This window comes from Engystomops pustulosus, chromosome 5, assembly GCF_040894005.1.
Source record: "Engystomops pustulosus chromosome 5, aEngPut4.maternal, whole genome shotgun sequence".
Taxonomy (NCBI): domain Eukaryota; kingdom Metazoa; phylum Chordata; class Amphibia; order Anura; family Leptodactylidae; genus Engystomops; species Engystomops pustulosus.
The window spans coordinates 189,290,704-189,318,328 of NC_092415.1; the positions used below are offsets into that span (position 1 = coordinate 189,290,704).

Sequence of the window (27,625 nt, forward strand, 5' to 3'; positions counted from 1 at the left end):
AAAATCATAATTCTGTTATTTCCGCGTCCCAAAAAATCCCAAAAGATTTATGAAAATCTAATAACGTTTTTTCCGGCTTTTAACCGCGCAAGTGAAAATAGTGCCCAAAGTCGAAAATGTCACTTTTTTCCATTTGGAAAAATATAAAAAAAATTCTATAAAAAGTGATGAAAAGGCCATACAGTCCTTAAAATAAATTGAAAATGTCATCAAAAGTTGCAAAAAATTACACCACGCACAGCTCCATACACCGTAGTATGAAAATGTTATTTGCGCCAGAACATGGCAAAATCAAGATTTTTTTTTAAGGTTTTAAGTTTTGTATATGTTTGAAAACATTATAAAACCTGTATAAATTTGGTATCCCCATGATCGTACCGACCCAAATTATAAAGTATTTTCTGTGCAACAAATTGCACTTCACAATGACAGCATTTAATATTCCATGCCGTGTACTGGAAAGCGTGAAGAAAATTTTAAGTGCCGTGAAATTGCTGAAAAAACGCATTTGTGCCATTTTCTTGTGGGCTTTGTTTTTATGACTTTCACTGTTCGTCCCAGGTGACATGTCTACTTTATTCTTTGGGTCGGTATGATCACAGGGATACCAAATCTATATAGGTTTTATTGTGTTTTAATACATTTTGTATGGTGTTACAGAGCTGTGTGAGGTGTAATTTTTTGTGAGCTGAGATGATGGGGCAGATTTATCAAGCTGTCTGAAAGTCAGACTATTCCTAGTTGTCCATGGCAACCGATCACAACTCCCCTTTAAAATATTCATGAGCAATGGTAAAATGAAAGCTGAGCTGTAATTGGTTGACATGGGCAACTAGGAATATTCTGATTTTCAGACAACTTGATAAATCTGCCCGATGTTTCCATTGCTACCATTTTGAGGACTGTTTATCACTTTTTCATACATTTTTGATCCCTTTAGCACTTTTTATTGCATTTTTTTATATGTTGCAAAATGGCAAAAAAGCAGTGTTTTGAAATTTTGGGTGCTATTTCCCCTTAGGGGTTAAAGAACGGGAATAACCATTATTATATTTTGATAGATCGTACATTTTGGGACTCAGTGATACCTAACATGTTTTAAGATTTTTACTGTTTATTTTTATATCAGTTCTAGGGAAATTGGGGTGATTGGAATTTTCTATATTTTTTTTGTTTATAATGGTTTAAATTTTTAAAAGGTCTGAGGTCTTAGAGTAAAACATATTTACCATCTGCTACTAAAAATAATTCAGGATTATCTTATAAAATAGTATTGCACTTCCAATATTATTATGGAAAAAGTTGGCTAGAAGGTTGATTTCTAATATTTGCAACAAACTGTTTTAATAAATAAAAAAGAGTAAGAGTTAATATTGATGTCAATCCAATTCTGCTTTAATGACCTTGCTGCAAATAATTTGCAATTTAATCACGAATAGTTTTTAAATTGATAAACGCATAATTATTTAAAAACCGTGAATTAGATGTAAAATAAACAGGAGAATAAAAAACAATCATAGAATTTGTTCTATTAGAAAAATGTTTCATCTACTTTTTCTTCATAAATGTCTTTTGTTTCACACTTTGTGTCAACAAGTGCTACCAGGACTGAGATTGTTGTGTTGGGATCCAATAGTGTGACCAGGGGAATGTTTACATTCTTGTCTTGGAAGATACGACTTTGTAATGTCATAGCCAACATTGAGTCCATTCCTAGAGAACTCAGAAGAGTCGTCGTAGTGATGTCACTGGGGCTCACTTCTGTAAGCTCAGCCACTACTAAAAAGATGTAATCATTACATGTTTTCCTATTACTGTTAGGCTTGCTTTCTTGTAAATTTTGCTCCCAAGTTTGTATCTCTTCCGCTATCACATTATAGAAACGTTTCTTCAGAGCTGGCATAGTTGATATTAGGTTTTTGTACATGGTTCTAAAGTTGAATTTTGCTATTACCTGATGTGGATTATTTATTTGAAGACTTTTCTTCAGATGCTCATGAATTTCCTCAGAATTCAGAAGAAGTATTCCTTTTGCTTTTAAGAGTTCATGAATTTGAGGCTGATTGAGTAATACTCCAAGATTGAGGCCACCCCAACTGATCGATTGCCCACAAAGACCCAGATTCCTTCTGTATTGGCAGAAAATGTCTAGAAAGGAGTTGGCAGCAGCATAATTTGCTTGTCCTGGATTACCAACAAATGAAGCAACAGATGAATAGCAAACAAAATAGTCAAGTTCCATGTTTAATGTGGCACGGTGAAGATTCACTGCTCCATCTACTTTTGGGCTAAGAACTTTTTCAAACAAAAGCAAGTTCAGGTTCTGCAAAAGTCCATCATGAAAAACAACAGCACTATGGAAGACTCCTCTTATTGGTTTAGTAGGAAATGCTCTTTTTATGACATAAATGGCTTGTTTTACTTCAGGGTAAGAGGAAACGTTACATTGTATAGCAACTATTATGGTGGTTTCCCTTTGATTCTGGACCTCAGCTATCTGTTGTTCCATCTCTGGGGTTGGCTTTCTTCTTGATAGAATTGCTATGTGGTCACCACCATTATTCACGATAAATTTCACTGTTTCAAATCCAAGACCAGTCAGACCCCCTGTGACAATGTATACAGCATTATCTTTGAAAAGCTGTAGACTGGGGGCTGACATAGGAATCCTTGAGATGGTACTGTTGTCAAGCTCAATTACAGGTAAGGCCTGAGTCTTAAAGTAGCTGTCTTCTCTATAATCAAATTCTGCTCCATTCCATAGTGGTTGCATCAAAAATTTTGAAATGATAATATTGTTTTGTGAAGATATGGAATAAAGCCATTTGTGCAGTTCTGGTGCATGCCGTTGTAAATATGCTTTCAGGAAAACAGTTGAAATGTCAACAAAGTGAATGTGAAGATCTTGATTGCTGCTTAAAATTAGATTGTGACAGTTTTTCATATTTTTATTATCTGATACAAAAACCACATCATTGAGAAGTGGTAATCCATCAATATTGTCTTTTGTAAGTGTTCCAGCTGTAGGAAGAATAACCATGTAAGTGCATTTCTTATCAACCTCCCTACTGCCCACAGATATCACCGGTTCCCATCCACACCGTTTTGCCATCTTCGACAAAACTGTACATAAGACTGACTTTGCATCAGATGTCAAAATTACAAGTTTTGGCTTATTCTTTGCACGTGGCAGCTGATTGTGTAAAATTTCCCAGGCTAAGACAAAAAATGAGATGCAGGGAGCATTTTGTATCACTGGAGCTTTTTTGACTAAGTAGCAAACATTCTCTGGAAGACTGATGTGAGAGGTCGCAGTTGTTGGATAGCAAGACACAACTCGATCACCAACTTGGATTTTCTTAACATCTTTGCCAACTGCAGTCACAATCCCTGCAAAATCCAGAGCAACAAGTTCATGCTTATCACTAGATGAAGAGTTCCAGTACAAAGTATTCCCATATTTCCAGCTTGAAAGACTAACTGGAAAATAGTCATCCGTGTGGCAGCTAATTTGATTGACACAAATCTCTATGTTTTTGCTTTTAAGCTCAGAAACTTTGTAATTAGTTTGTTCAGCAGAAATGTTTGTCACAGTAAAAGGTTCTGAAGTACAAAGTGTAAAATTATCAGATTTCTGTAAAGATTTCACCTGCTGTGTTCTCCTTTCAGTGTCAGTGTAAGTGATATCGTTGGTATAAATGGAACCCTCTTTGATCCAGATCTCTGGGTGCTCCTCTGGGCTATAGTCAAGAAGAACTTGGGCTAGTGCCGCAACATCTTGTGAACTTGTGGAGCTAATGTCAATGAGCTGGAATGTTATATCTGGTATTTCAATTACACAGGCTCTTGTCATTCCAGTAAAAGCAAATCCAGGGTTAATGTGATCCACTGTATTGTCAACTGTCCTCCATGTCACTGTCCGAATAAAAGGCTTGGGGTTTGTCTTTCTTACTGCTAAGATGAGCTGTCTATAGATTTCACAGCACTTCGCTAAATATTGAGTAACGTTGTTCAGAATATCTTCATTTTCTCTTTGTATTCCCGACATAAACACAACATCTTTACATCCACTGTTTAAAAGTTTTTGTTCTTCAATATCTGAATTCCAACTATTAGGGTTGATGAAGCTCAATTCATTCTGCAGGTAGTTTGATACGTTTTTACCTATTCCAAGATCATCTGAGTATATCAACATTTTTGGCCCAATTTCTGGTCTATGACTGGATGGCAAACACTTTGTCCATTTAACTTGGAAAAACAGTTTTTGTTGTTTGTCTGTGCTGGGATTTACAAATACCATCTTAGCCTTCTTGATTTCTACTAAAATTAAACCATTTTTATCAGCAAAACATCCACATATTTCTGTAAAATTTTCAGTTGTTTTTGTAGATTTCATGTAGATGATCATATCTTCTTGAAGAGGCTGAAGAACTGTTAAACCTTCTATGGATGACGGGAATATGGTGGAGTCTTTGGTATCTGATCGCACACAAACAGCCATTTGGAGAAAGCAGTCTAATATGACTGGATGTATGTGGTACTCATACATTGTTTCCCTGACTTCTTCACTGACATTTATTCTGGCAATTCCTTCATTCAGATCTTTTCCATAATGAACATCACCAAGTTGCTTGTAAACCTTCCCATGTTCGAATCCAAATGTGGAAAGACGCTGATAGATATGTTCTGACTTGATTATAGTAGTACATCTTTTGAATATATGTTCTACAGAGATTTTTCTGCCATTCTTTACACCGTAGTTATGTTTTTGTATTTTCCCACTTGCAAAAACATGAGATGATAGAACTTCAAAAACTTTCTCTTCACTCTCGTGTAATTTGATTTTTAGATCTATAGAGTCCTGGTAAAGAACACAGGGACTGGAAAATGTTGCACTGATCTCCAAAGAACTTAAAGGCACTTTAGGTTTAAAGCTATTCATTGCAGCCGCCAATCCAAGCTCCACATAGAATGTACCTGGAATTAGGGCAGATTCTGAGTTTTTGTGTTCATAGACATAGGGGGTAAGTTCATTTGATACTTTACATGTGAACTCTGTGAGATCTTCACTCATGATGTGTATTAATGGATGGTTGCGAGTTGATGCAGTTTCCTTCCCTTGTCTAATTTTTTCATATTTAATATCCTGCTTAATGTGATCAAATTGGTATCTTGGAATTGTTGATGGAGAAGACTTATATTCTTCAAATACATTACACCAGTCAGGATTATAACCTCGTGTAAACAGATCTTTCAGAGTAGAAAAGATGGTCTCATATTCTTGTTGAGGTTGTATAACAGGTAATACTGTTGTTTTTGGTCCTATAGTTTCAATGATGTTCCTTTGTAGTGCTCTTCGAGGACTGATTTCGATAAACAGAGTGTTTTCTTTATCTTTTGCTGTAATTTCGATAGCTTGTTGAAAGAGAACTGGTTTTCGAATATTTTCAGCCCAGTAACTACCAGTCGTGAAATCTTCTGTGGATGCCGGCTTTCCTGTCACTGTTGAAACAAGATCAATTTTCATATTTTGTCTTTGTAGATCACGCAGGTTCTGTTTTACCTCATTTAATATAGGATCCATCATGGGGCTGTGATATGCTGCAGGAACATCGAGTGTGTGGAGGAATATATTCTTTTTACTATATTCTTTGGACAGTTCCCCATGGAGTTTTTCGATTGTGTTAGTGTCACCTGACAACGTGCATGAAGTAGGGCTGTTATAAGCAGCAATGCACACTTTACCTTCATGTTGATGAATAATTTTTGATACCTCAGTCACTGGTAGATTTCCGACTACCAGCATACTTCCCCCAGTAGCCTTACATTGCAGTGTGCTCCTGTAATATATGACTTTAACAGCATCTTCAAGAGAAAGAAGTCCAGAACAATGAGCTGCAGCAACTTCTCCGACTGAATGTCCCACAATGGAGTCCGGCTTCACCCCCCAATGTGACAGAAGAGCCACCAATGACACCTGTATTGTGAAGAGTAGCAACTGGGCCACATCTGGACTTGAGAAATCATCAGCCTCTTTCTCCAACAACTGTACCACCGAAATGGAAGTATAAAATCTTATCATCTTGTCTATCGCTATACATTTCTTTCTGAACACAGGCTCATGTTCAAGTAACATCTTACACATCCCTTTATAAAGGACTCCATTCCCACAGAATACAAATACTATATGAGGACTGGATTTAGCTACTGTGTCATATTTGCTGACTGTTTGTAGCTGTTGGTGTAAGTGAGATAAGGAAGAGGCCAGAAATCCTGTTCTGTACTTGTAATTTAGATGACTTCTTCTACAAGCTGTCGTGTAGACCAGGTTCTCCAGGGATAAGGATGTTGCATTGCTTAATGCTATTTTTGTGTCTTCAATACAGAGTTGAAGGGATTTGCTTGAAGCTGCTGATAATATAAATATTTCAACGGATCTTTTTGAATGATATTTAGGATATTCTTGTTTGCTTTGTTTGACAACAACATGAGCATTAGTTCCACCAAACCCAAAACAATTAATTCCTGCCATTCTTCCAAATTTGCTGTCCTCTTGCCATTTTACGGGACTGGTTGGAATTTCTAGATTGGATTCCTCAATAATTTTAATACCATTTTCTTTAGAATAATGTAGAGATTGAGGGATAATTTCATGATGCATCATGAGAAGAACTTTTATCAACCCTGCAACCCCAGCAGCCGCTTCTGTATGACCAATATTTCCTTTAACAGATCCAATTTTCAGAGGTTCAATTCCTTTACAATGTTTCTTCCCAATAACATTTCCAACACTTGAGGCTTCTATTGGGTCACCAGTTGGTGTTCCAGTACCATGAGCCTCAACATACTGCACAGAGCATGGATCTATCTTGCTATAGATGTGTTGCAATAACATTTCTTGCTGATGTTGAGATGGCCTTGTGATTGGAGATGCAGAGCGTCCATCTTGGTTCACTGCACATGCACTTATAAGTCCCCAGACTTTACAGTATTCTTCTTTAGCCTACGTAAAGAGAGATATTGGAAACTTTGTTATAAGGAACAACTCATTACTTCTTAAGAATAATTGCCAGTAGTACTTTATATAACAGTATCAATTATCGTTGAGGAATGCACCTATTTTATAGGAGGGAAGATACTAAAACTTGCACTCTGTGTATTATATTATATTATTGTATTACTATTCAGACAATTCTTTCTGTTAATAAAAATGTTTTTACATTTAAAATGAGAAATCTTGTTTTAGGTATATATAAAGGTATACGTATATACTGAATGGGGTCTGGATTTATTTCTGTGATCCTCGTTAATTCAGTATGGCATTTGTTTGTGTCTGTGCATTCTGTGTCCATCATTCCTTCAACGGGCAGGAATGGCCTCTGCTTCTTGCCAGCTCCTACTGCCCTTACCTTCTAGCCACAGTTCCTGCTAATCCGGCTAAAGTGCAAGGTGTCCATTTTATCTTCCTGGCAATAACATGGATCATCCGCTAGTGAAAAGTGTCTTAGCGTTAGGCTTCCTAGTTTTCTAGTGGTATGCGGTGGTGTTCAGCTCTGCTATAGTCTGTGAGTCTGTTTCTTGGTTAAACTCTGCTTGATCCATAACAGCCTGGTCTGTCCTCAGGTTTGTAACTTGGATTCTGCCTGACATAAAACTAAATAGTAGTATACACTCACCGGCCACTTTATTAGGTACACCATGCTAGTAACGGGTTGGACCCCCTTTTGCCTTCAGAACTGCCTCAATTCTTTGTGGCATAGATTCATCAAGGTGCTGGAAGCATTCCTCAGAGATTTTGGTCCATATTGACATGATGGCATCACACAGTTGCCACAGATTTGTCGGCTGCATATCCATGATGCGAATCTCCTGTTCCACCACATCCCAAAGATGCTCTATTGGATTGAGATCTGGTGACTGTGGAGGCCATTTGAGTACAGTGAACTCATTGTCATGTTCAAGAAACCAGTCTGAGATTATTCCAGCTTTATGACATGGCGCAGTATCCTGCTGAAAGTAGCCATCAGATGTTGGGTACATTGTGGTCATAAAGGGATGGACATGGTCAGCAACAATACTCAGGTAGGCTGTGGCGTTGCAACGATGCTCAATTGGTACCAAGGGGCCCAAAGAGTGCCAAGAAAATATTCCCCACACCATGACACCACCACCACCAGCCTGAACCGTTGATACAAGGCAGGATGGATCCATGCTTTCATGTTGTTGACGCCAAATTCTGACCCTACCATCCAAATGTCGCTGCAGAAATCGAGACTCATCAGACCAGGCAACGTTTTTCCAATCTTCTACTGTCCAATTTCGATGAGCTTGTGCAAATTGTAGCCTCAGTTTCCTGTTCTTAGCTGAAAGGAGTGGCACCCGGTGTGGTCTTCTGCTGCTGTAGCCCATCTGCCTCAAAGTTCGACGTACTGTGCGTTCAGAGATGCTCTTCTGCCTACCTTGGTTGTAACGGGTGGCAATTTGAGTCACTGTTGCCTTTCTATCAGCTCCAACCAGTCTGCCCATTCTCCTCTGACCTCTGGCATCAACAAGGCATTCCCGCCCACAGAACTGCCGCTCACTGGATGTTTTTTCTTTTTCGGACCATTCTCTGTAAACCCTAGAGATGGTTGTGCGTGAAAATCCCAGTAGATGAGCAGTTTCTGAAATACTCAGACCAGCCCTTCTGGCAGCAACAACCATGCCACGTTCAAAGGCCTCAAATCACCTTTCTTCCCCATACTGATGCTCGCTTTGAACTGCAGGAGATTGTCATGACCATGTCTACATGCCTAAATGCACTGAGTTGCCGCAATGTGATTGGCTGATTAGAAATTAAGTGTTAACGAGCAGTTGGACAGGTGTACCTAATAAAGTGGCCGGTGAGTGTATAAAGTGTAGAAATCATAACCATAAAGTTACCAGCAGGACAACTAACTGTGTCAGAAAGTGCTCGTAGTCCATCAACCCCAGTCCATGGCTCAATATACAAAGCAAAAAACTACAACTAGCTGCTTGATAACGATTATGTGCCATCGAAAAGTTTCATTTGGTTGGAAGAAAGCACTCTATGTGCGTGCAACAGTTCCTGTGCTGTGCTTCAGTTTTTAACTTTATCACATAAAACGAAATAGTGACAGATCTCTTGGATAATGGCGTTGGGATTATCTCAAAGTCACCTTCTGGCATAGTCAACAAGAGCAAGTACAGGCAGTCCCCGGTTTACATACAAGATAGGGTCCGGAGGTTTGTTCTTAAGTTGAATTTGTATGCAAGTCGAAACTGTATATTTTAAAATTGAAGTTCTAGACAATTTTTTTTTTCGTTTGCCCCACTGACAATTGGAGTTTCAAAATTTTTCCTGTAATGGGACCAATGATTATCAATAAAGCTAGGGTGGAGAACATGACTAAAAATCTAGCATTAAAGTGAACCTGTCATCAGCATCCCTTAATGGGGCAGATTTACTTACCCGGCCCATTTGCAATCCAGCGGCGCGTTCTCTGCGCTGGATTCGGGTCCGGCCGGGATTTATTAAGGTAGTTCCTCCGACGTCCACCAGGTGGCGCTGCTGTGCCGAAAAGCATCCGAATGCCCTGAAATGCACCGAGCCGGACCAAGTGAAGGTAAGCGCGTCCCAAGCGACACATTTCCCGTTTTTAAATGCGGCGGTTTTTCCGAATACGTCCAATATTGGAGAAAGAAGCGGATGCCCATGAATAAGTAAATATAACAATTTTATTGGTTTACATAGTGTGAGAAAGTGAGAGGTGTTGTGTGGGAAAACCGCTATCTGTCTTACAGGCAGATGAAATGCTGGTGGTAAAAGCCCTGGGTTTGTCTGCAGTAACCCAAGGGTTAATGCAGACATGATAAGCAGGAATAGTCTGTTTTGTCTGTGTTGGCCTAGCTAACACAGACACATTGGTAATGTCCGTACTGGGCCTGCTTATTATGGAGTAGGGGTAGGCTGGTAGTGGGACTCCTACTCCACCCGGGCTTCGGTCCTGGGCTTTTGTATAGCCCACAGGTGCAGGTCACAGGCCTCGTTAGGGCCTGATTTAGTCTGCAGGCCAGAAGCAGTAGGAGAGGCCCTACCTGGAGAGCTGAAAGCGAGATTGCATTCTGACAGCAAAGGTAACTGAGGGTCTCCTGTCTTGCTGCTGGCCAAGAGCGTGTGCCAGGCAGCCTGGTACCCGGATAGCTAGGGTCCGCCAAATGTATTAGACAGCGCCTAGCCGGGCAGGAATTACTTTTATAATGTTTTTGCATGTGCCTAAGCCAAGGCTGAATTTGTGTTCTGTTTTGCAAGTGTGAATAAACACTTAAGTTGGACTTTTAAACCTGCGTGTGTCACTGCTTCTTGCACTGCTACCTGTGAACTACCAGAGCAATTCCCCACATATGGTGGATTGGAGCGGGCAAAGTGCAGTGAAGTATACACTAGTGCATGTCCTGGAAGTTGACAGCACTGAAGCTGCAAGCCACAGCCATGGAGGAGTTAATCAAGCAGCTTGTCCAGTCCAACGTGCAGCAGCAAGAGACAAACAGATTGCTGCTCCAGCAGATAACAGCCCTGACCGCTGCTCAGCAAAGGACTGTCCCAGCAATGACGGTGAAGGACGCCAGGAAAGAGGTCCGCAAAGCTATGACCAAGATGACCGCCGAGGATGATGTGGAGGCCTATCTGACAGGCTTTGAGAGGGTGGCCACCCGAGAGAGGTTGCCACAGCAACACTGGGCAGAGGTGTTGGCCCCCTTCCTCGTCGCTGATCCCCAGCAGGCATACTACGACCTGAGCGAGGAGTATGCCCGGGACTACTCCAAGGTAAAGGCAGAGATCTTGGCCCGACTAGGAGTGGATCAGCATCTACGCGCTCAAAGAGTGAATAGCTGGAGATACCAGGAGGCGCTACCACCGAGGGGGCAGATGCACCAACTTGTTCACTTGGTCCGCAAGTGGCTTCAGCCGGAGACATCAACCCCAGCCCAGATGGTCGAGAAGGTTGTTTTGGACCGTTTCCTGAGGGCCTTGCCGGGTGAGATCCAACAATGGGTGGGACACGGGGACCCGTCTGATGCCGATGCGCTGGTGGGGTTGGTGGAGAGGTTTTGTGCCACTCAGGCCCTAACAAAGAAAGCCCCTTATACCAAGACAGGCCTTAAGGCACGGAAGGTCTTGTCACCCACAAATTCCCGGGGCAGGACAACGCCCAATGTCCGGGAAGTACCCCAGGGGAGGAGGAGGGGGGAGGCTCCCACCTGTTGGACCTGCCATGAGCCAGGTCATATTGCAGCCCATTGCCCCAATTCATCAGAGCCCATGGACTGCAGTTCCGCCAGAAGGGTTTCTCTCTATGCTGCCCCTGTCTACACAGCTACTAGCCCCGACTCTGCTGATGAGCGCCACCTGTGCTGGGTGACTGTGGCAGGGCATCCAGCGTTGGCCCTGCTGGACTCAGGCAGTCGGGTGACCTTGATTAATGGGTCCCTCACAGACCCCAAGGCAGTCACAGGGCGCACAATTGGAGTCCTGTGCATCCATGGGGACGTAAAGGACTACCCCACCACAGTTATTAACTTCCAGACCCCTTGTGGAGAGACACTACATGAGGCAGCGGTTGTCAAGAACTTGCCCCATGACCTTATCTTGGGACGGGACTTCCCCATGTTCTGGACTCTATGGCGGGGAAACCAAGAGTTGGGGGGTTGTTCTCCTGTGTTGTCCGGTCAGATCTCTGAAGCCGAGCCTGATGACCCAGACTCTGGAGTTCCTGCCGTAGGGGTGACCGCCACAGAAGATGGAAGTGTAATGTTTCCCCTAGATGTTATGGCAGGCGAAACTGAGGAGGTAGTGACAGGACCGCAGTTGTCTGATTTGGAGGTATCCCGTGACAACTTTGGTACTGCCCAACTCCAGGACCCCACTCTGGTCCGCGCCAGAGAAAATGTGGTAGAAATTAATGGCGTACCTCAGCACCCAGGTGCGGATAAGTTGTTCCCTCGTGTGGTGGTAAATCAGGAGTTGTTGTACCGCTTTGATAAGGTCCACGGTGAAACCCGGGAGCAGTTAATGGTACCTCAGCCATATCGTCAGATGGTGTTAGACCTTGCACATAAGCATGTGATGGGAGGGCACCTAGGTACCACAAAAACTCTGGAACGCATCTTGCAGCGTTTTTACTGGCCAGGAGTATATGATAGGGTAAAAAGGTATTGTGAAACTTGCCCTGATTGTCAATTGCATGCTCCCATGGTACACTTTCGAAGTCCGTTGGTACCTCTGCCCCTTATTGAGGTACCCTTTGAAAGGGTCGCCATGGATTTGGTCGGTCCTTTAGTTAAATCTGCTCGGGGGCATCAGCATATCCTGGTAGTCATGGACTATGCTACCCGATATCCTGAGGCCATCCCACTGCGGCACACCTCTGCGAAACTAATTGCTAAAGAGTTGTTTGCCATGTTCTGCTGGGTGGGACTTCCCAAGGAGATCCTCACAGATCAGGGGACTCCTTTTATGTCAAAAGTTACCAAGGAGCTATGTCGGCTCTTTAATATTAAACAGTTACGCACCTCTGTGTACCATCCTCAGACGGATGGATTGGTAGAACGGTTCAACAAAACTTTAAAGAGTATGCTAAAAAAAGTGGTAAACAAGGATGGGAAGGACTGGGATGTACTATTGCCATATTTAATGTTCGCCATCCGAGAGGTCCCACAAGCCTCTACTGGGTTCTCACCGTTTGAGTTAGTGTATGGCAGACATCCCAGGGGTCTCCTGGACATAGCCAAGGAGACATGGGAACAAGAGCCCACCCCCCACAAAAGTGTAATAGACCATATCGCAGATATGCAGGACAGGGTGGCAGCCGTCATGCCCATTGTCAAAGAGCATATGGAGGAGGCACAAAGAACTCAAAGCCGGGTTTATAACAGGTCAGCAAAAGTAAGGAGCTTTAGTCCCGGTGATCGTGTGTTGGTGCTAGTCCCCACTGTAGAAAGTAAGTTTCTCGCTAAATGGCAAGGACCGTATGAGGTTATAGAGAAAATAGGAGAGGTGAACTACAGGATACGTCAGCCCGGACGGAGAAAACCCGAGCAGACTTATCATGTAAATCTGTTGAAGGCCTGGAAAGACAGAGAGAGTCTGCATACAGAGATGGTTCTGGCTAGTCCACCTCCTGCGATACCCTCACAGGCTGCAGGTAAGCCTGTGCCGGAGGCAGAAGTGCGAATAGCCGATACCCTTACCAAAGAGCAACAGCGAGAGGCTCGAGAGTTTGTAGCAAGAAATACAGATGTGTTCTCAGAGTTGCCTGGTTACACGTCTGTAATTAAACATGATATTGTCACTGAGCCAGGGGTAAGGGTAAGATTAAGGCCAAACAGAGTCCCTGAAGCTCGTAGACAGGCCATATCAGAAGAAGTTCAGAAGATGCTGAAGCTAGGGGTTACTGAGGAGTCCAAAAGTGAGTGGGCCAGTCCAATTGTTCTAATTCCCAAACCGGATGGGACGTTGCGATTTTGCAACGATTTTAGAAAATTGAATGAGGTGTCTAAGTTTGTGCCTATCCCATGCCCCGGGTGGACGAGCTTATTGAGAGACTAGGGGGTGCTCGGTACTTCACCACCCTGGATCTAACTAAAGGATATTGGCAGGTACCCCTGACAGATAGGGCTAAAGAAAAGACAGCCTTTATCACCCCTGAGGGCCTTTTTCACTATGTTGTATTACCGTTTGGGCTTCATGGGGCCCCCGCTACCTTTCAACGGTTAATGGACATAGTGTTAAAGCCACATAGGAGATACGCCTCCGCCTATCTAGATGACATTATCATCTACAGCCAAGACTGGGCGAGTCACTTGGCCAAGGTACAGGCCGTAGTGAACTCTCTAAGGGCAGCGGGCCTGACTGCAAACCCCAAGAAGTGTGCGCTGGGAATGGAGGAGACACACTATTTGGGGTATGTGATCGCCAGCTGAAAAAAATTACAGTATCGTAGAGAAGGAATGTCTGGCGATAAAGTGGGCATTAGAGTCCCTACGGTACTACTTGCTGGGACGACAGTTCCGTCTCATAACTGACCACTCTCCTCTCACGTGGATGAGTAGAACTAAGGAGAAGAATGCCAGGGTCACTAGGTGGTTCTTGTCCCTCCAAAATTTCAGTTTCATGGTGGAGCACAGAGCCGGGAAGCTACAGGGCAACGCGGATGCCTTGTCCCGAACGCATTGCTTAATGTCAGGAGTTCGCCCCGGTGGGTCTGAACTGAGGGGGAGGGTATGTGAGAAAGTGAGAGGTGTTGTGTGGGAAAACCGCTATCTGTCTTACAGGCAGATGAAATGCTGGTGGTAAAAGCCCTGGGTTTGTCTGCAGTAACCCAAGGGTTAATGCAGACATGATAAGCAGGAATAGTCTGTTTTGTCTGTGTTGGCCTAGCTAACACAGACACATTGGTAATGTCCGTACTGGGCCTGCTTATTATGGAGTAGGGGTAGGCTGGTAGTGGGACTCCTACTCCACCCGGGCTTCGGTCCTGGGCTTTTGTATAGCCCACAGGTGCAGGTCACAGGCCTCGTTAGGGCCTGATTTAGTCTGCAGGCCAGAAGCAGTAGGAGAGGCCCTACCTGGAGAGCTGAAAGCGAGATTGCATTCTGACAGCAAAGGTAACTGAGGGTCTCCTGTCTTGCTGCTGGCCAAGAGCGTGTGCCAGGCAGCCTGGTACCCGGATACAGGGCCGCCGATAGGGCAGTACAACTGGTACTGCCCTATGGGGCCCGGACTCTAAGACACTAGTGCCGGGGCCCCGGGGTACTGGAGGGGCCCACTCGGGCCCCCAGATCAATTGTAGCAGTGTCGGGTGTCTCTCATAGCGATCTGTGTCTTCTGGACAGATCGCTATGAGAGCATTTGCAGTCACTCACTGCTTTCCCCGGCAGGAGCTGCTGCATAGGAGACTGAAGGACCTGCGATGACGTCATGGTCACATGACCTGCCGGGGAGAGCAGTGACAACACAGAGAGACCTGCATCAGTGAGGTGAGTGGGAGACTTACAGGGGCCAGGGAATATACAGGAAGAGGGGGGCAGTGTGTATACAGGGGGGCAGTGTGTATACAGGAGGAGGGGGGCAGTGTGTATACAGGGGGAGAGGGGGCAGTATGTATACAGGGGGAGAGGGGGCAGTGTGTATACAGGGGGAGAGGGTGGCAGAGTGTATACAGGGGGAGAGGGTGGCAGAGTGTATACAGGGGGGGGCAGTGTGTATACAGGAGGAGGGGGGGCAGTGTGTATACAGGGGGGCAGTGTGTATACAGGAGGAGGGGGGCAGTATGTATACAGGGGGAGAGGGGGCAGTATGTATACAGGGGGAGAGGGGGCAGTGTGTATACAGGGGGAGAGGGTGGCAGAGTGTATACAGGGGGAGAGGGTGGCAGAGTGTATACAGGGGGAGAGGGTGGCAGAGTGTATACAGGGGGGGGGGCAGTGTGTATACAGGGGGGGGGGCAGTGTGTATACAGGAGGAGGGGGCAGTGTGTATACAGGGTGAGAGGGGGCAGTCTGTATACAGGGGGAGAGGGTGGCAGAGTGTATACAGGGGGGGCTGTGTGTATACAGGAGGAGGGGGGCAGTGTGTATACAGGAGGGGGGATGTGTCCACGCGGGGGAGGGGGGCAGTGTGACTACTGAAGGGGGGCCCATAAAGGGGCCCACTAGGGCTCTGTCGCCCAGGGGCCCACTAAAACCTGGAGCCGGCCCTGGGGGGGGGGGGGGGGGCCCGGCCGGTGGGCCGCAGACTGTGCGGTCTGTGCTGCACACAGCGTCGGACTGGCCCACCGGAGTACCGGAGAATCCTCCGGTGGGCCCTGACGCGTGCCGAGTCCCGGTGCTCCGATGCGGTCGAGTTCCCAACTCTCCCATGACGGCGCGGCCCCCGGAGCTCTCACCTCTGCGCGGCCCCGGCGCTCTCACCCCTGCGCGGCCCCGGCGCTCTCACCCCTGCGCGGCCCCGGCGCTCTCACCCCTGCGCGGCCCCGGCGCTCTCACCCCTGCGCGGCCCCGGCGCTCTCACCCCTGCGCGGCCCCGGCGCTCTCACCCCTGCGCGGCCCCGGCTCTCTCACGCCTGCACGGCCCCGTAGCTCCCGGCGGTGGCCGCGTGGTCCCGGCGCCCGATGCCTGCTTCCTGCTCCTGTGCTCGCCTGCACCTGAGATGGCGCGTTCCCGCGGCTGCTGAACACGGTAAGGTCCTCTGTGTGTGTGTGTGTATGTCTGTCGGTCGGTACTGGGGTGGGGGTAGGCCCTATTTCTATCCTGGGGTGGGGGGTGAGGGAGGCCCTATTTCTATCCTGGGGTGGGGGGTGAGGGAGGCCCTATTTCTATCCTGGGGTGGGGGGTGAGGCCCTATTTCTATCCTGGGGTGGGAGGTGAGGCCCTATTTCTATCCTGGGGTGGGAGGTGAGGCCCTATTTCTATCCTGGGGTGGGGGGTGAGGCCCTATTTCTATCCTAGGGTGGGGGATGAGGCCCTATTTCTATCCTGGGGTGGGGGATGAGGCCCTATTTCTATCCTGGGGTGGGGGATGAGGCCCTATTTCTATCCTAGGGTGGGGGATGAGGCCCTATTTCTATCCTGGGGTGGGTGATGAGGCCCTATTTCTATCCTGGGGTGGGGGATGAGGCCCTATTTCTATCCTGGGGTGGGGGATGAGGCCCTATTTCTATCCTGGGGTGGGGGATGAGGCCCTATTTCTATCCTGGGGTGGGGGATGAGGCCCTTTTTCTATCCTGGGGTGGGGGATGAGGCCCTTTTTCTATCCTGGGGGTGGGGGATGAGGCCCTTTTTCTATCCTGGGGTGGGGGATGAGGCCCTATTTCTATCCTGGGGTGGGGGATGAGGCCCTATTTCTATCCTGGGGTGGGGGATGAGGCCCTATTTCTATCCTAGGGTGGGGGATGAGGCCCTATTTCTATCCTGGGGTGGGGGATGAGGCCCTATTTCTATCCTGGGGTGGGGGATGAGGCCCTATTTCTATCCTGGGGTGGGGGATGAGGCCCTATTTCTATCCTGGGGTGGGGGATGAGGCCCTATTTCTATCCTGGGGTGGGGGATGAGGCCCTATTTCTATCCTGGGGTGGGGGATGAGGCCCTATTTCTATCCTGGGGTGGGGGATGAGGCCCTATTTCTATCCTGGGGTGGGGGATGAGGCCCTATTTCTATCCTGGGGTGGGGGATGAGGCCCTATTTCTATCCTGGGGTGGGGGGGGAGGCCCTGTCTCTATAGTATATAGTCTTTATACAGCGGCAGTACACAGCCATACATGGAGCTACAGGGGCAGTACACAACCATACATGGTGCTACAGCAGCAGTACACAGCCATACATGGAGCTACAGCCGCAGTACACATTTGTTATATTTGTTATATGTTGTCTGTTAAACACTTTTATATGTTTACTGTTCACCATGCTTTAGTTTTTGATGCCATATTTGCACTATAATAAATATACTTGACCAAAAGTATGACTCCTATTGGCAATCTACCAGAAGAGTGTGCCTTGTCGTAGCAACAGGCCTCAAACCCTGTTTGTGAAAGGTCACTGCGGGGGGCAGGAGGCTTGTTCGGTTTTGGGGTGTGTTGGGGCCCAGACACTTTTGCTGTATGGGGCCCCGAATTTCCTGATGGCTGCCCTGCCCGGATAGCTAGGGTCCGCCAAATGTATTAGACAGCGCCTAGCCGGGCAGGAATTACTTTTATAATGTTTTTGCATGTGCCTAAGCCAAGGCTGAATTTGTGTTCTGTTTTGCAAGTGTGAATAAACACTTAAGTTGGACTTTTAAACCTGCGTGTGTCACTGCTTCTTGCACTGCTACCTGTGAACTACCAGAGCAATTCCCCACAATAGATACACAAAAGCAAAATGTATAAAAACAATTAAAAAGCACTTAAGGTGCTGTATAAAGTACCCTTGTCCCCACTGCACAATAGTCTATAATACAAAAAAGGGGTATGTACAGGCTATATTGTATATAAGTAAGGCATGATAAGCTTAGTGGATGGTGTAAAACATGATATAATCAATATAACATCTGAAAGATATATAAAGATGGCCTGTATATTACCTAAGTGAAGGACATCCAAGTGTGGCACTGGGGGCACTAATCCCAGGTTTTTCCGAATACGTCAGGTTTCCGTTTGGCCACGCCTCCCAATTTCCGCCTCGCGCATGCTGGCGCCGATGCGCCACAATCCGATCGCGTGCGCCAAAAACCTGGGGCAATTCAGGGGAAATCGGTGCAAATCGGAAATATTCGGGTAACACGTCGGGAAAACGCGAATCGGGCCCTTAGTAAATGACCCCCATTGTGCGCATTGCCAAAGTGTTTTTATAATAAAAACACTTTATCAATGTGTACACTATTCTCTATGGGACATGGGGTATCCAGAAAAAGGGCTGCTGATGACAGGTTCCCTTTCAGTGAGCCATAACGATCTTGCTGAAGGTTTGTAGAAAACATTTGATACCTTTGTTAAGGGTTTTAGAAGAACAATGCCACATCCTTCTCCTCTCCCGTATCCATCAGCTCTGGTGGAGAAAGGCTTGCTGGTTCCATCAGCAGAAAGCATTTTTGCCTTACAAAGCGAGACAAAGACGCGAGGTTCAATGATACAGCTGACACCACCACATATCGCCATCTCACAATCACCTGGTGAAGGTATGGAAATATTTATGTAACTTACAACCACAAGAATAGACCATAAAAGAATGAAATTACTGCACACAGAGTATCCTCCATTAATATGTCCCCAATTTTGTGAAACTATCGTGTTCTTTTATCCATTTCATTAAGAATGTATAGACAGGGCTCAGGAGTTGAGCTTACTCTATTTATGGTGGATGTATCCTGGTGGGGAAGGGGGGGCAATTGGCTTACACCTAACAGCTTAACCCATTAATGACCATGCCCTTTTTAATTTTTGCATTTGTTTTTCACTTTCCACATTCAAAAATCCATAGTTTTAGAGCTTTATTAGGGTTTAATATCTGTGAGACAAATTGTACAAACTGTATATAATATTCCATGCAAAACAAATCCAAAGAACGCAGTTGCACCATTTGTCTACAGCTTTCACTGTTCCCTCCAAGTGACACATCTTTTATTATATGGTAAAGTACGATTACGTGGATACCAACATTTTTTAGTTTTTATTATGTTTCAATATTTTGAAAAATCTTAAAACCTTTCAAGAAAAAAATAATTTTGCTGTCTCCCCATATTCTGAGCTCAATAACTTTCCAATACCTCTGTGTATGGAGTCATTTTTTGATGATCTTTTAATTGATACAATTTGGGAACTATATGACCTTTTTATAATCTTTATTTATATTGCGCCGTCATATTCCATAGCGTTTTACAAATCATGAATCATTTTTGATCATGTTTGTGGTTAAAACATGACAGGTGCCAAAAACAATAAATGAATAACAAAGTTAGGATAATAATACTTATATTTGAATTTTTATTATCTTTATCTTTCAAACACTGTAAAAAGAAATCACCAAATGTCTATCACAGTTCTTTTGCCATTTCAACAACCATTTCATTTTTATAAAATGTGATCGAAAGTTTGTATATTTCTCAAAATTGTATTGGCTCTTCTAAAAATGGATTTTTTACCCCGCTCATTTTTGCAAAAATAAAAAATATTATTTATGTTATTAAAATAATTTACATAAATTTAACAATAAGATAATACAGGCCCCTGGTTACGTACAAGATAGGGTCCGGAGGTTTGTTCTTAAGTTGAATTTGTATGTAAGTCGAAACTGTATATTTTATAATTGTAGATCCAGACAAAAAAAAATTTGGCCCCAGTGACAATTGGAGTTTAAACATTTTTTTTTGTAATGGGACCAAGGATTATCAATAAAGCTTCATTACAGACACCATACAGCTGATTATTGCAATCTGGGACTATAGTAACATCCAGAGAGCTTTACCAGAGGTCTGTAACTATGGGTTGTCTGTAAGTCGGGTGTCCTTAAGTAGGGGACCGCCTGTACATCTCAAGGAAGCTGACGGAAATTGCTGAGTGACGTGCTTGGCAATTACCGTCAGTTCCATAGAGATAAATGGAGCAGAACGGTCATGCCCAGCCATCTGTTCCATTACTCTCATAGATCGATGAGGGGTCCGACAGAGGTATGGGGGACCCCATTGGACCCCTCATTTTTGTGATCTGTCGGAGTCTCATTACTGAGACCTTCACCGATAAGCAAGTTAGGCCCTATCTTGTGGATAGGGCCTAACATATTTGTGGGAAAACCCCTTTAAGGACTATAAGGAGGGGAGTGAATATAAGGATATGCAAAAACCTAAAAGTGTTAATGTACAGCTTGGCAGTTTATCATCTCTCTATTTTCACATTCTTTAATAGTTATTACCTTGCCTGATGGCTTGGCATGCGTAATGTAAAGCAACCAAGGATGAAGAACAGGCCGTGTCGATGGATAGGGATGGTCCCGTCAGGTTGAAGCAGTAGGATATCCTGTTGGCTGCTATGCTGGTTGCTGTCCCAGTGCCATTAAAATGGTTGATGTTTTCTGGACAATTGTTATAAATAAAGTCAGCATCTCTGTTCATGAGACCTGGCAATACAAATTTTTTTTAAAGAGCATCAATAATAATGAACATAATTTTTCCAGTTTTTTACAGTGAACCCTTAAATAGTAAATATATTGCCATTTTTGTTCTTTCTGTAATGTGTTAAAACCTGATCAGATTGATCTCAATAGAAAGTACAGATTCCTCTGCCCAAAAAAAAACACTTACATAGGGTGCATAACTTCAGATCATATACGAAAGGTCTGAGCACCGATAGGGGAACTTTCTGGTACTGCCCCTGTAAGTGTGGGAGTTCAATCATGGAGATAGGGTCAATTGTAGGCTATAAGGGGACAGTCCTTTGCGCACTGGCGCATTGTACTCCCTCAAGCTACATGACTCTTAAAGCCTACATGATTTTGGTAAGATCCACCCTTTTTTCCATTCCTGTCAATATTGCTACAGTAGCTATGAGAGGGTCGGATATAACTACCCTCGAATGTGCATTTTTGTACACATCTGACCAGCAGAAAAAAAAGCCAAGATCACAATTCCAGACTAGTAATACATGTGCCCCAATGTGTTGTCTCCCTTTTTGCAACTCTATCAATCTATTTTTATAAAACAAAGTTGTCTTTTCCCAGGAAACAAGTAAGTCCCTACCCACATCATAGTGATGAGACCCCTACGGATCTAAAGAACTTGGGGGTCTGGTGGGGTCTGAGGTACCTTCGTCGAACCCTTAGTTGCTTGCTCGCCAATCTCAATCAGCTCCATAGAGATGAATGGAGCAGAACAGACATGTGCGGCCGTGTGCTACGCTCTTCTCGGGGAGTGACGAGGGGTCCGATGGAGGTAATTTGGACCCCCGTTTTCATGATCATCACTGAGACCACCACCGATCAGCAAGTTAGTCCCTATGCTGTGGATAGGCCTAACTTGTTTACTGTGAAATCTCCTTTATGTACCATAACTTACCTATAAACACACCAGTTTTACTTCCTTGTATACTTTCAAAGGCATAGCCTGCGTCTTCCAGAGCTCTGTACGTGCATTCAAGCAATAATTTGTGTTGTGGATCCATATTGTCAGTCTCAGAATTTTTTAATTCAAATACTTTATTATCAAATTCATTCATCCTTAATAAATATAAAGAAAAAAAGATATAATTCACGATGAAATACCTTATACACAGTATATGCCATAGGGATGTTATTACTTTATTCTGCAGAATGTCATCCTGTTAAAACTGCTCTAATGTCATCTAAAACCCGAATGAAGTAGTTCTAGACAGTGAGTAAAATTAAAGCAGAAATATAGAACTTTGGTATCCTCGTAATCGTACTGATCAGTAGAATAAAGATAATGGGGCACATTAACTTACCCGATCCGAGGAGTTCACCTGAAGTGCATTCTTCTGATGTTAATGCACTGTGGTGCGATTCACTAACATGGTGCGCCCAATATCCTGCATCTGTCGCTTCCCCGCTCTGGTCCGCCGGAGTTCACCTTCTTGTTCCCGGCGTATGTAAGTGCATGTCTTGCGACAAAATTTTAATGTTAGATCCCACACTCAGTCCGAATCCATCGTTTCGTCAGATGGCCCCATTCCCTCATTTTTGTTGCATGAAAGTCGGTGAAATTGCGTGTGACACAATCCCCATCTAAATAGCAGTCACAGCGGCGCAAATCTCGAAAATGTCTAAAATCCATTAAAAGCGTGGCTACGAGACCCTTAGTAAATAAGCCCCAATGTATTACTTAAAGTATATGGTGAACACCAAAGAAAAAGTAAAAAATCTATTACAGAATTGATGTATTTTCTACAACCCCCCTATCCCCCTACAGTTGCCTCCTATGGCAACTATAATGGAATAACAAATATTTTTAACTCCCTACTAATTGGTCTTCCACTTACTTCCAGGCTCGTCTTTCAGACCAAACGCTATACGGATGCCTCCAGTGTGTGCCAATCACTGCACTGGTTGCCTGTCTCCTTGCGAAATCAGTTTAAAATAATAACCCTCATCCACAAAGCTCTGCACAATGCTGCACTTCCCTACCTCTCTTCTTTTATCACAGTCTATCGTCCAACCCGTGCTCTTCGATCTGCCAGTGACATTAGATTAATCTCTACCTTAATTGGAACCCCTCATGCATGTCTCCAGGACTTCTCCGAGTTGCACCAATTCTCTGGAATGGCCTTCCCCGGACTCGAAAACTGATACCCACCCTCCAAAGCTTCAAACGTGCTCTTAAAACCCATCTCTCTAGGCAAGCCTATCACACTCGCTAACTGCATGAAATGTCAACTCTCTCTTTACTAATCAATCCTGTGTCCTATCTCCCGTCAAACACCAGATATGCACCAAGCTCCAGGCTTCTCTGCAGTCACTTTCACCTTGGACCCTGTAAATAAGATGGCGAATAATGGCTGGTTCAAGCAGCAGAATATTTATTTATTAAATTATTTTATCCTGTTCCCTTATAAAGAATGGCTTGACCATTATACAATCTCTTACTCATAGACTGTAAGCTGTAAGCTCTTGTGTCATCCCCTCCTCCTCGTAGACTGTAAGCTCTTGTGTCACCCCCTCATCCTCATAGACTGTAAGCTCTTGTGTCACCCCCTCATCCTCATAGACTGTAAGCTTTTGTGTCACCCCCTCATCCTCATAGACTGTAAGCTCTTGTGTCACCCCCCATCCTCATAAACTGTAAGCTCTTGTGTCACCCCCTCATCCTCAATGACTGTAAGCTCTTGTGTCACCTCCTCATCCTCATAGACTGTAAGCTCTTGTGTCACCCCTTTCATCCTAATAGACTATAAGCTCTTGTGTCACCTCCTCATCCTCATAGACTGTAAGCTCTTGTGTCACCCCCTCATCCTCATAGACTGTAAGCTCTTGTGAGCAGGGCCCTCACTCCTGTTCTTCCACATGACTGTTTTTACTCTGTAATGTAATATTATATTTGTATATGTCTCCTATGATTTGTAAAGGCCTATGGAATTTGATGGTGCTGTATAAATAAAGATTATTAGTATTGGGTTGTAAGACTATCTGTCTGAATACGAGATAATTTAGGAAATGGCAAATTTTAGTATTGACTGTCGTCAATATTTCTGTAGGTGATAGAATTTAGGTGTGAGAAAGAGAGACAAGTGAGCTTAATAAGTGTAGCACAAATCACTACAACTACCATCTTTACTTAATATGGCATGTAAATTTATCTCTTAGGACTTATTAAAAGATTTGAAAATATAATGATTTAAGGGTTAACATCTTAGGGACGAGGGATATTTTGTCCTACAGGACAAAGTACTTGTTTTTAATTTTTTTCATCCTAAGTTTCCAGACGAAATAAGTTTTTAACATTTTTAAATGTGACATGGTCATATGAGCTTATTTTTGTGGGTAAGAGTGTATTTTTCAATACCTTAAATTTTGTGGTAAAATAGCAAAATATTTAAAATTTATTAGCCAAAATAAAACATCTATGCCACTACTTGGTTTTTAATAAAAGGTTTACTTTGACCCTACATGTTTAAAAAAGTGCATAAATAATTCTATAAGTTAGTGCAATTAAGAAGACACAAGACATGTACAGGTTTTCTTATGTTTTAGTATTTAAGCAAATAAATTCACATTTTTGGGGAAAACTAATTTGTGTCTCCATATTCCGAGAGCTTACATTTTTAAATTTCTCAATCAAGAGAGCATTATTAGGGTTTGTTTATTGCTGTATAAGATAAGTTTTCAATTGGTACTATTTGGGGGTAACTCCAACTCCCAAAAATGTGATCACTTTTTATTGCAATATTTTGGGAGGTTTGCTTTACTTTTTTAGGCCCTTCACAATATGGGTATAATAACATCATATCCTCTTAGCCAAGGTTGTTACATATGCGTCAATACTGCACGTTTTTTAAAATTATTGTTACTTTTTTTTAAACTATATATATGTAAGGATGATTTTGTTTGTTTTTTTATTATCAGTTTTGCTAATTTTTTTATTGGTTTTTAAAACTTTACTCAATTTTTTTATTTATTTAATTTAATTTTTAATTAATTTTTTTACTACCCCACTAGGGGACTTGCACATGGGATACAATGATCCATTTCATGGCCTGTGACTAATAGTCTTGGCAGTACATGGCAGTCACAGAGGTCTTATTCAAATCTTGGGCTGCCATGGCACCCTATGATTGAGTTACGGGGGCTGGCAGACAGGTAACGCTCTGTCTCTCTCCTTATCTTCCATGATCAAGTTTGATTGTTGCAGCTATAGGGTTAAACTGCCCTGCATGTTGGGCAGATGCACCAGTGACCAGGCTATGTATAACAGCCGGTCTCCTGCTTATGATTAGGCTAATTCTCTCACAGTACCAGCTCGATCACAAGGACAAGTATAATTGGTAAGAGGCTGCTAATTAGGATTATTTTACTTAATAAAAATACTTATAATGTACTTACCCATCTATAAAAGCTGCTCGCCTGGAGTATATTTTGCCTGGTTTATTTTGATCAGGATCATACCATTTTTTGAGGCAAAATCTTTCTTCGGGTATGTCTTTTGTACAATTTCTACCATCGAAAAGGACTTTCCAAAAATGTTCTATTCCTTCACCTGTTAGATATACATTTTGTATTCATATCACATAGAACAACAACCATTCCTACTTTTTTCAGAGTTCTGAAATCATATGACTCCCAGAATGCAGTGTGGCATAGTTTGTTTTTTTTTAGATATTTTTGTCTTTCTTTTTTTTTAATGATTGCATAAGAATTGTACAAAAGTAAGGAATTACAGGAGCAAGGAAAACACCTACCTCCAGGAAAATTGCATCCTATGCCAACTATTGCTATTGGTTCATCTTCATTCTCCATCCCAACAATGATCTAGTTCTGCCGAGGAAAAAAGGGAATGTAATAACTTGTGATGGAAATGGCGCTTATTTTTGAATGATCATAGATCAACATTACTTCGACACTTAGTAACAGTATAATGTAATAAAATGGCAATAATAATCACATTGTAAAGTGATTATTTCATAAACAATATTATGTATTAAGGGTTTAATATTAACATATTTTCAAATTTTGGAATCCATTTGTTATTAAGACATTGACCCATGTCACTAAGAATAGCAAAATATAAGTCAATTTATATAACGATAATAGTTGAAGGCATCCCAGGATTACAAATATCGGGAAGTCAACCCATCCCACCCATAGATTAATAAGCACTATACCCAATCGAGAATAGAAAATAAAGTATTTAAAACTGTATACAATAAAAATAGAAAAAAACCTTCCTATTGTTCAGTATAAAAATATTGCCTGAATTGTTTTTTACCATCCCCTAAAAAAAGCTAAACATTTTTATTTTAAACGTTACAATCCAATCAAATCAATCCAATCCAATAATCAAAGAATGAAATCTGGTGAGAGTGATAACATTAAAGGAAATGTGATCAAAGTGTTGAGAGGAGTAGCCCAGAGACACGTACTGTCTTTTTGTTTCAGGCTTTACTTGCAATATGTAATACAGGCAGTCCCCGGGTTACATACAAAATAGGGTCTGTAGGTTTGCTCTTAAGTTGAATTTGTATGTAAGTCGGAACTGTATATTTTATCATTGTAATCCCAGCCAGAACTTTTTTGGTCTCTGTGACAATTGGATTTAAAAATGTTGGGTTGTCATAAGAATCAGGATTAACACTAAATCTTCATTACAGACACCTGTGATAACTGTTACAGCTGATTATTGTAGCCTGGGACTAAAGTACAATAAATTACCAATATCCAGAGGTCCGTTTGTAACTAGGGGTCGTATGTACAGTAAGTTGAGTGTTCTTAAGTAGGGGACCGCCTGTATTGGTTACCTTGTACAGACTTACTAACCTTTCTGTTTGCTTCCTTGGTGGCTTCAATGGAGCGTTGGTTATCTTGGACAGCTGAACACCTATAGCACTAGCATTGTCCTGTACAACGATGGCCGCTTGAAGTTCGGATTTAATTGTAGAGCCAGATGCACTAAGGTTTCACCCATACAGGAAAGATCAGACAGAAAATAAAATAGACCCAGGACAACCTTGGCACAAGTTATACTGAATTCAACCTACACAAAGAGACAGAGAGCAACACCTCTAGTACATATCTGCAGAATGAAACAAGTGGTAAGAACCCTCAGCGTTCACACATTTTTTATTTGTTGGTTTATCCCTCCCATCCCTTTTGTGGTTTTATTAAGGGGATTTTGTATTGTAAACAATTCCGAGTGTTGAGATCTAGTTTACAATGTTTCCATGCCTGCGAATGATGCAAATGTTGCTATATCAGAGATTTGATTTCCTTATTCAGTAGAAATAAGTTTTGTAACTGTATTATTATTTGTTCTCTTCCTTTACAACTTTTGACCTTTCTGTTTTTTTAAATAACGAAAGTTCATTTACAGTAATCACACGTGCAAACTAATCCTCTTTCCTTAACAACAGCTATTTTTAAAAATCACATTTGGCCATGCTTCAGGGAACCTCCATAATGGATTGTTGTTCATGTAAAAACACCTGACCTCTGAGAACAAAGACACTTTATTTTACAATTTTTTCAACTATTAACCTCTCGGCACTCTGAGCCGTACTAGTATGTCATGGAGTCCCGCTAATAGCGCACCACACTGTACTAGTTTGTCATGGAGTCCCTCTAATAGCGCACCACACTGTACTAGTATGTCATGGAGTCCCGCTAATAGCGCTCCACACTGTACTACTATGTCATGGAGTCCCGCTAATAGCGCACCACACTGTACTAGTATGTTATGGAGTCCCTCTAATAGCGCTCCACATTGTACTAGTATGTCATGGAGTCCCGCTAATAGTGCTCCACACTGTACTAGTATGCCATGGAGTCCTTCTAATAGAGCTCCACACTGTACTAGTATGTCATGGAGTCCCGCTAATAGCGCTCTACACTGTACTAGTATGTCATGAAGTCCCACTAATAGCGCTCCACACTGT

General features: G+C 43.1%; 1 protein-coding gene across 1 annotated transcript; it reads right to left on the reverse strand.

The window, feature by feature from the left end:
* Positions 1 to 1,461: 1,461 nt before the first annotated feature.
* On the reverse strand, positions 1,462 to 26,753 carry LOC140133647 (mycolipanoate synthase-like). The gene is made up of 7 exons (XM_072154091.1): positions 26,511 to 26,753; positions 25,436 to 25,511; positions 25,080 to 25,233; positions 21,583 to 21,743; positions 20,445 to 20,648; positions 18,524 to 18,705; positions 1,462 to 7,003 (listed from the first exon to the last, which is right to left on the reverse strand). The coding sequence occupies exons 2-7, from the start codon at positions 25,491 to 25,493 to the stop codon at positions 1,532 to 1,534; spliced, it is 6,231 nt and encodes a 2,076-aa protein (XP_072010192.1). The 5' UTR covers positions 25,494 to 25,511; positions 26,511 to 26,753; the 3' UTR covers positions 1,462 to 1,531.
* Positions 26,754 to 27,625: the final 872 nt, after the last annotated feature.

What these genes read in the sequence shown, in the direction of transcription:
- LOC140133647 (XM_072154091.1), bottom strand. Translation starts at nt 25,493, where the DNA reads ATGGAGAATGAAGATGAACCAATAGCAATAGTTGGCATAGGATGCAAT. An exon ending in AGGATGCAATTTTCCTGGAG is followed by an intron (nt 25,234 to 25,435) that starts GTAGGTGTTTTC and finishes TATATCTAACAG; the next exon opens with GTGAAGGAATAGAACATTTT. An exon ending in CGAGCAGCTTTTATAGATGG is followed by an intron (nt 21,744 to 25,079) that starts GTAAGTACATTA and finishes ATATTTATTAAG; the next exon opens with GATGAATGAATTTGATAATA.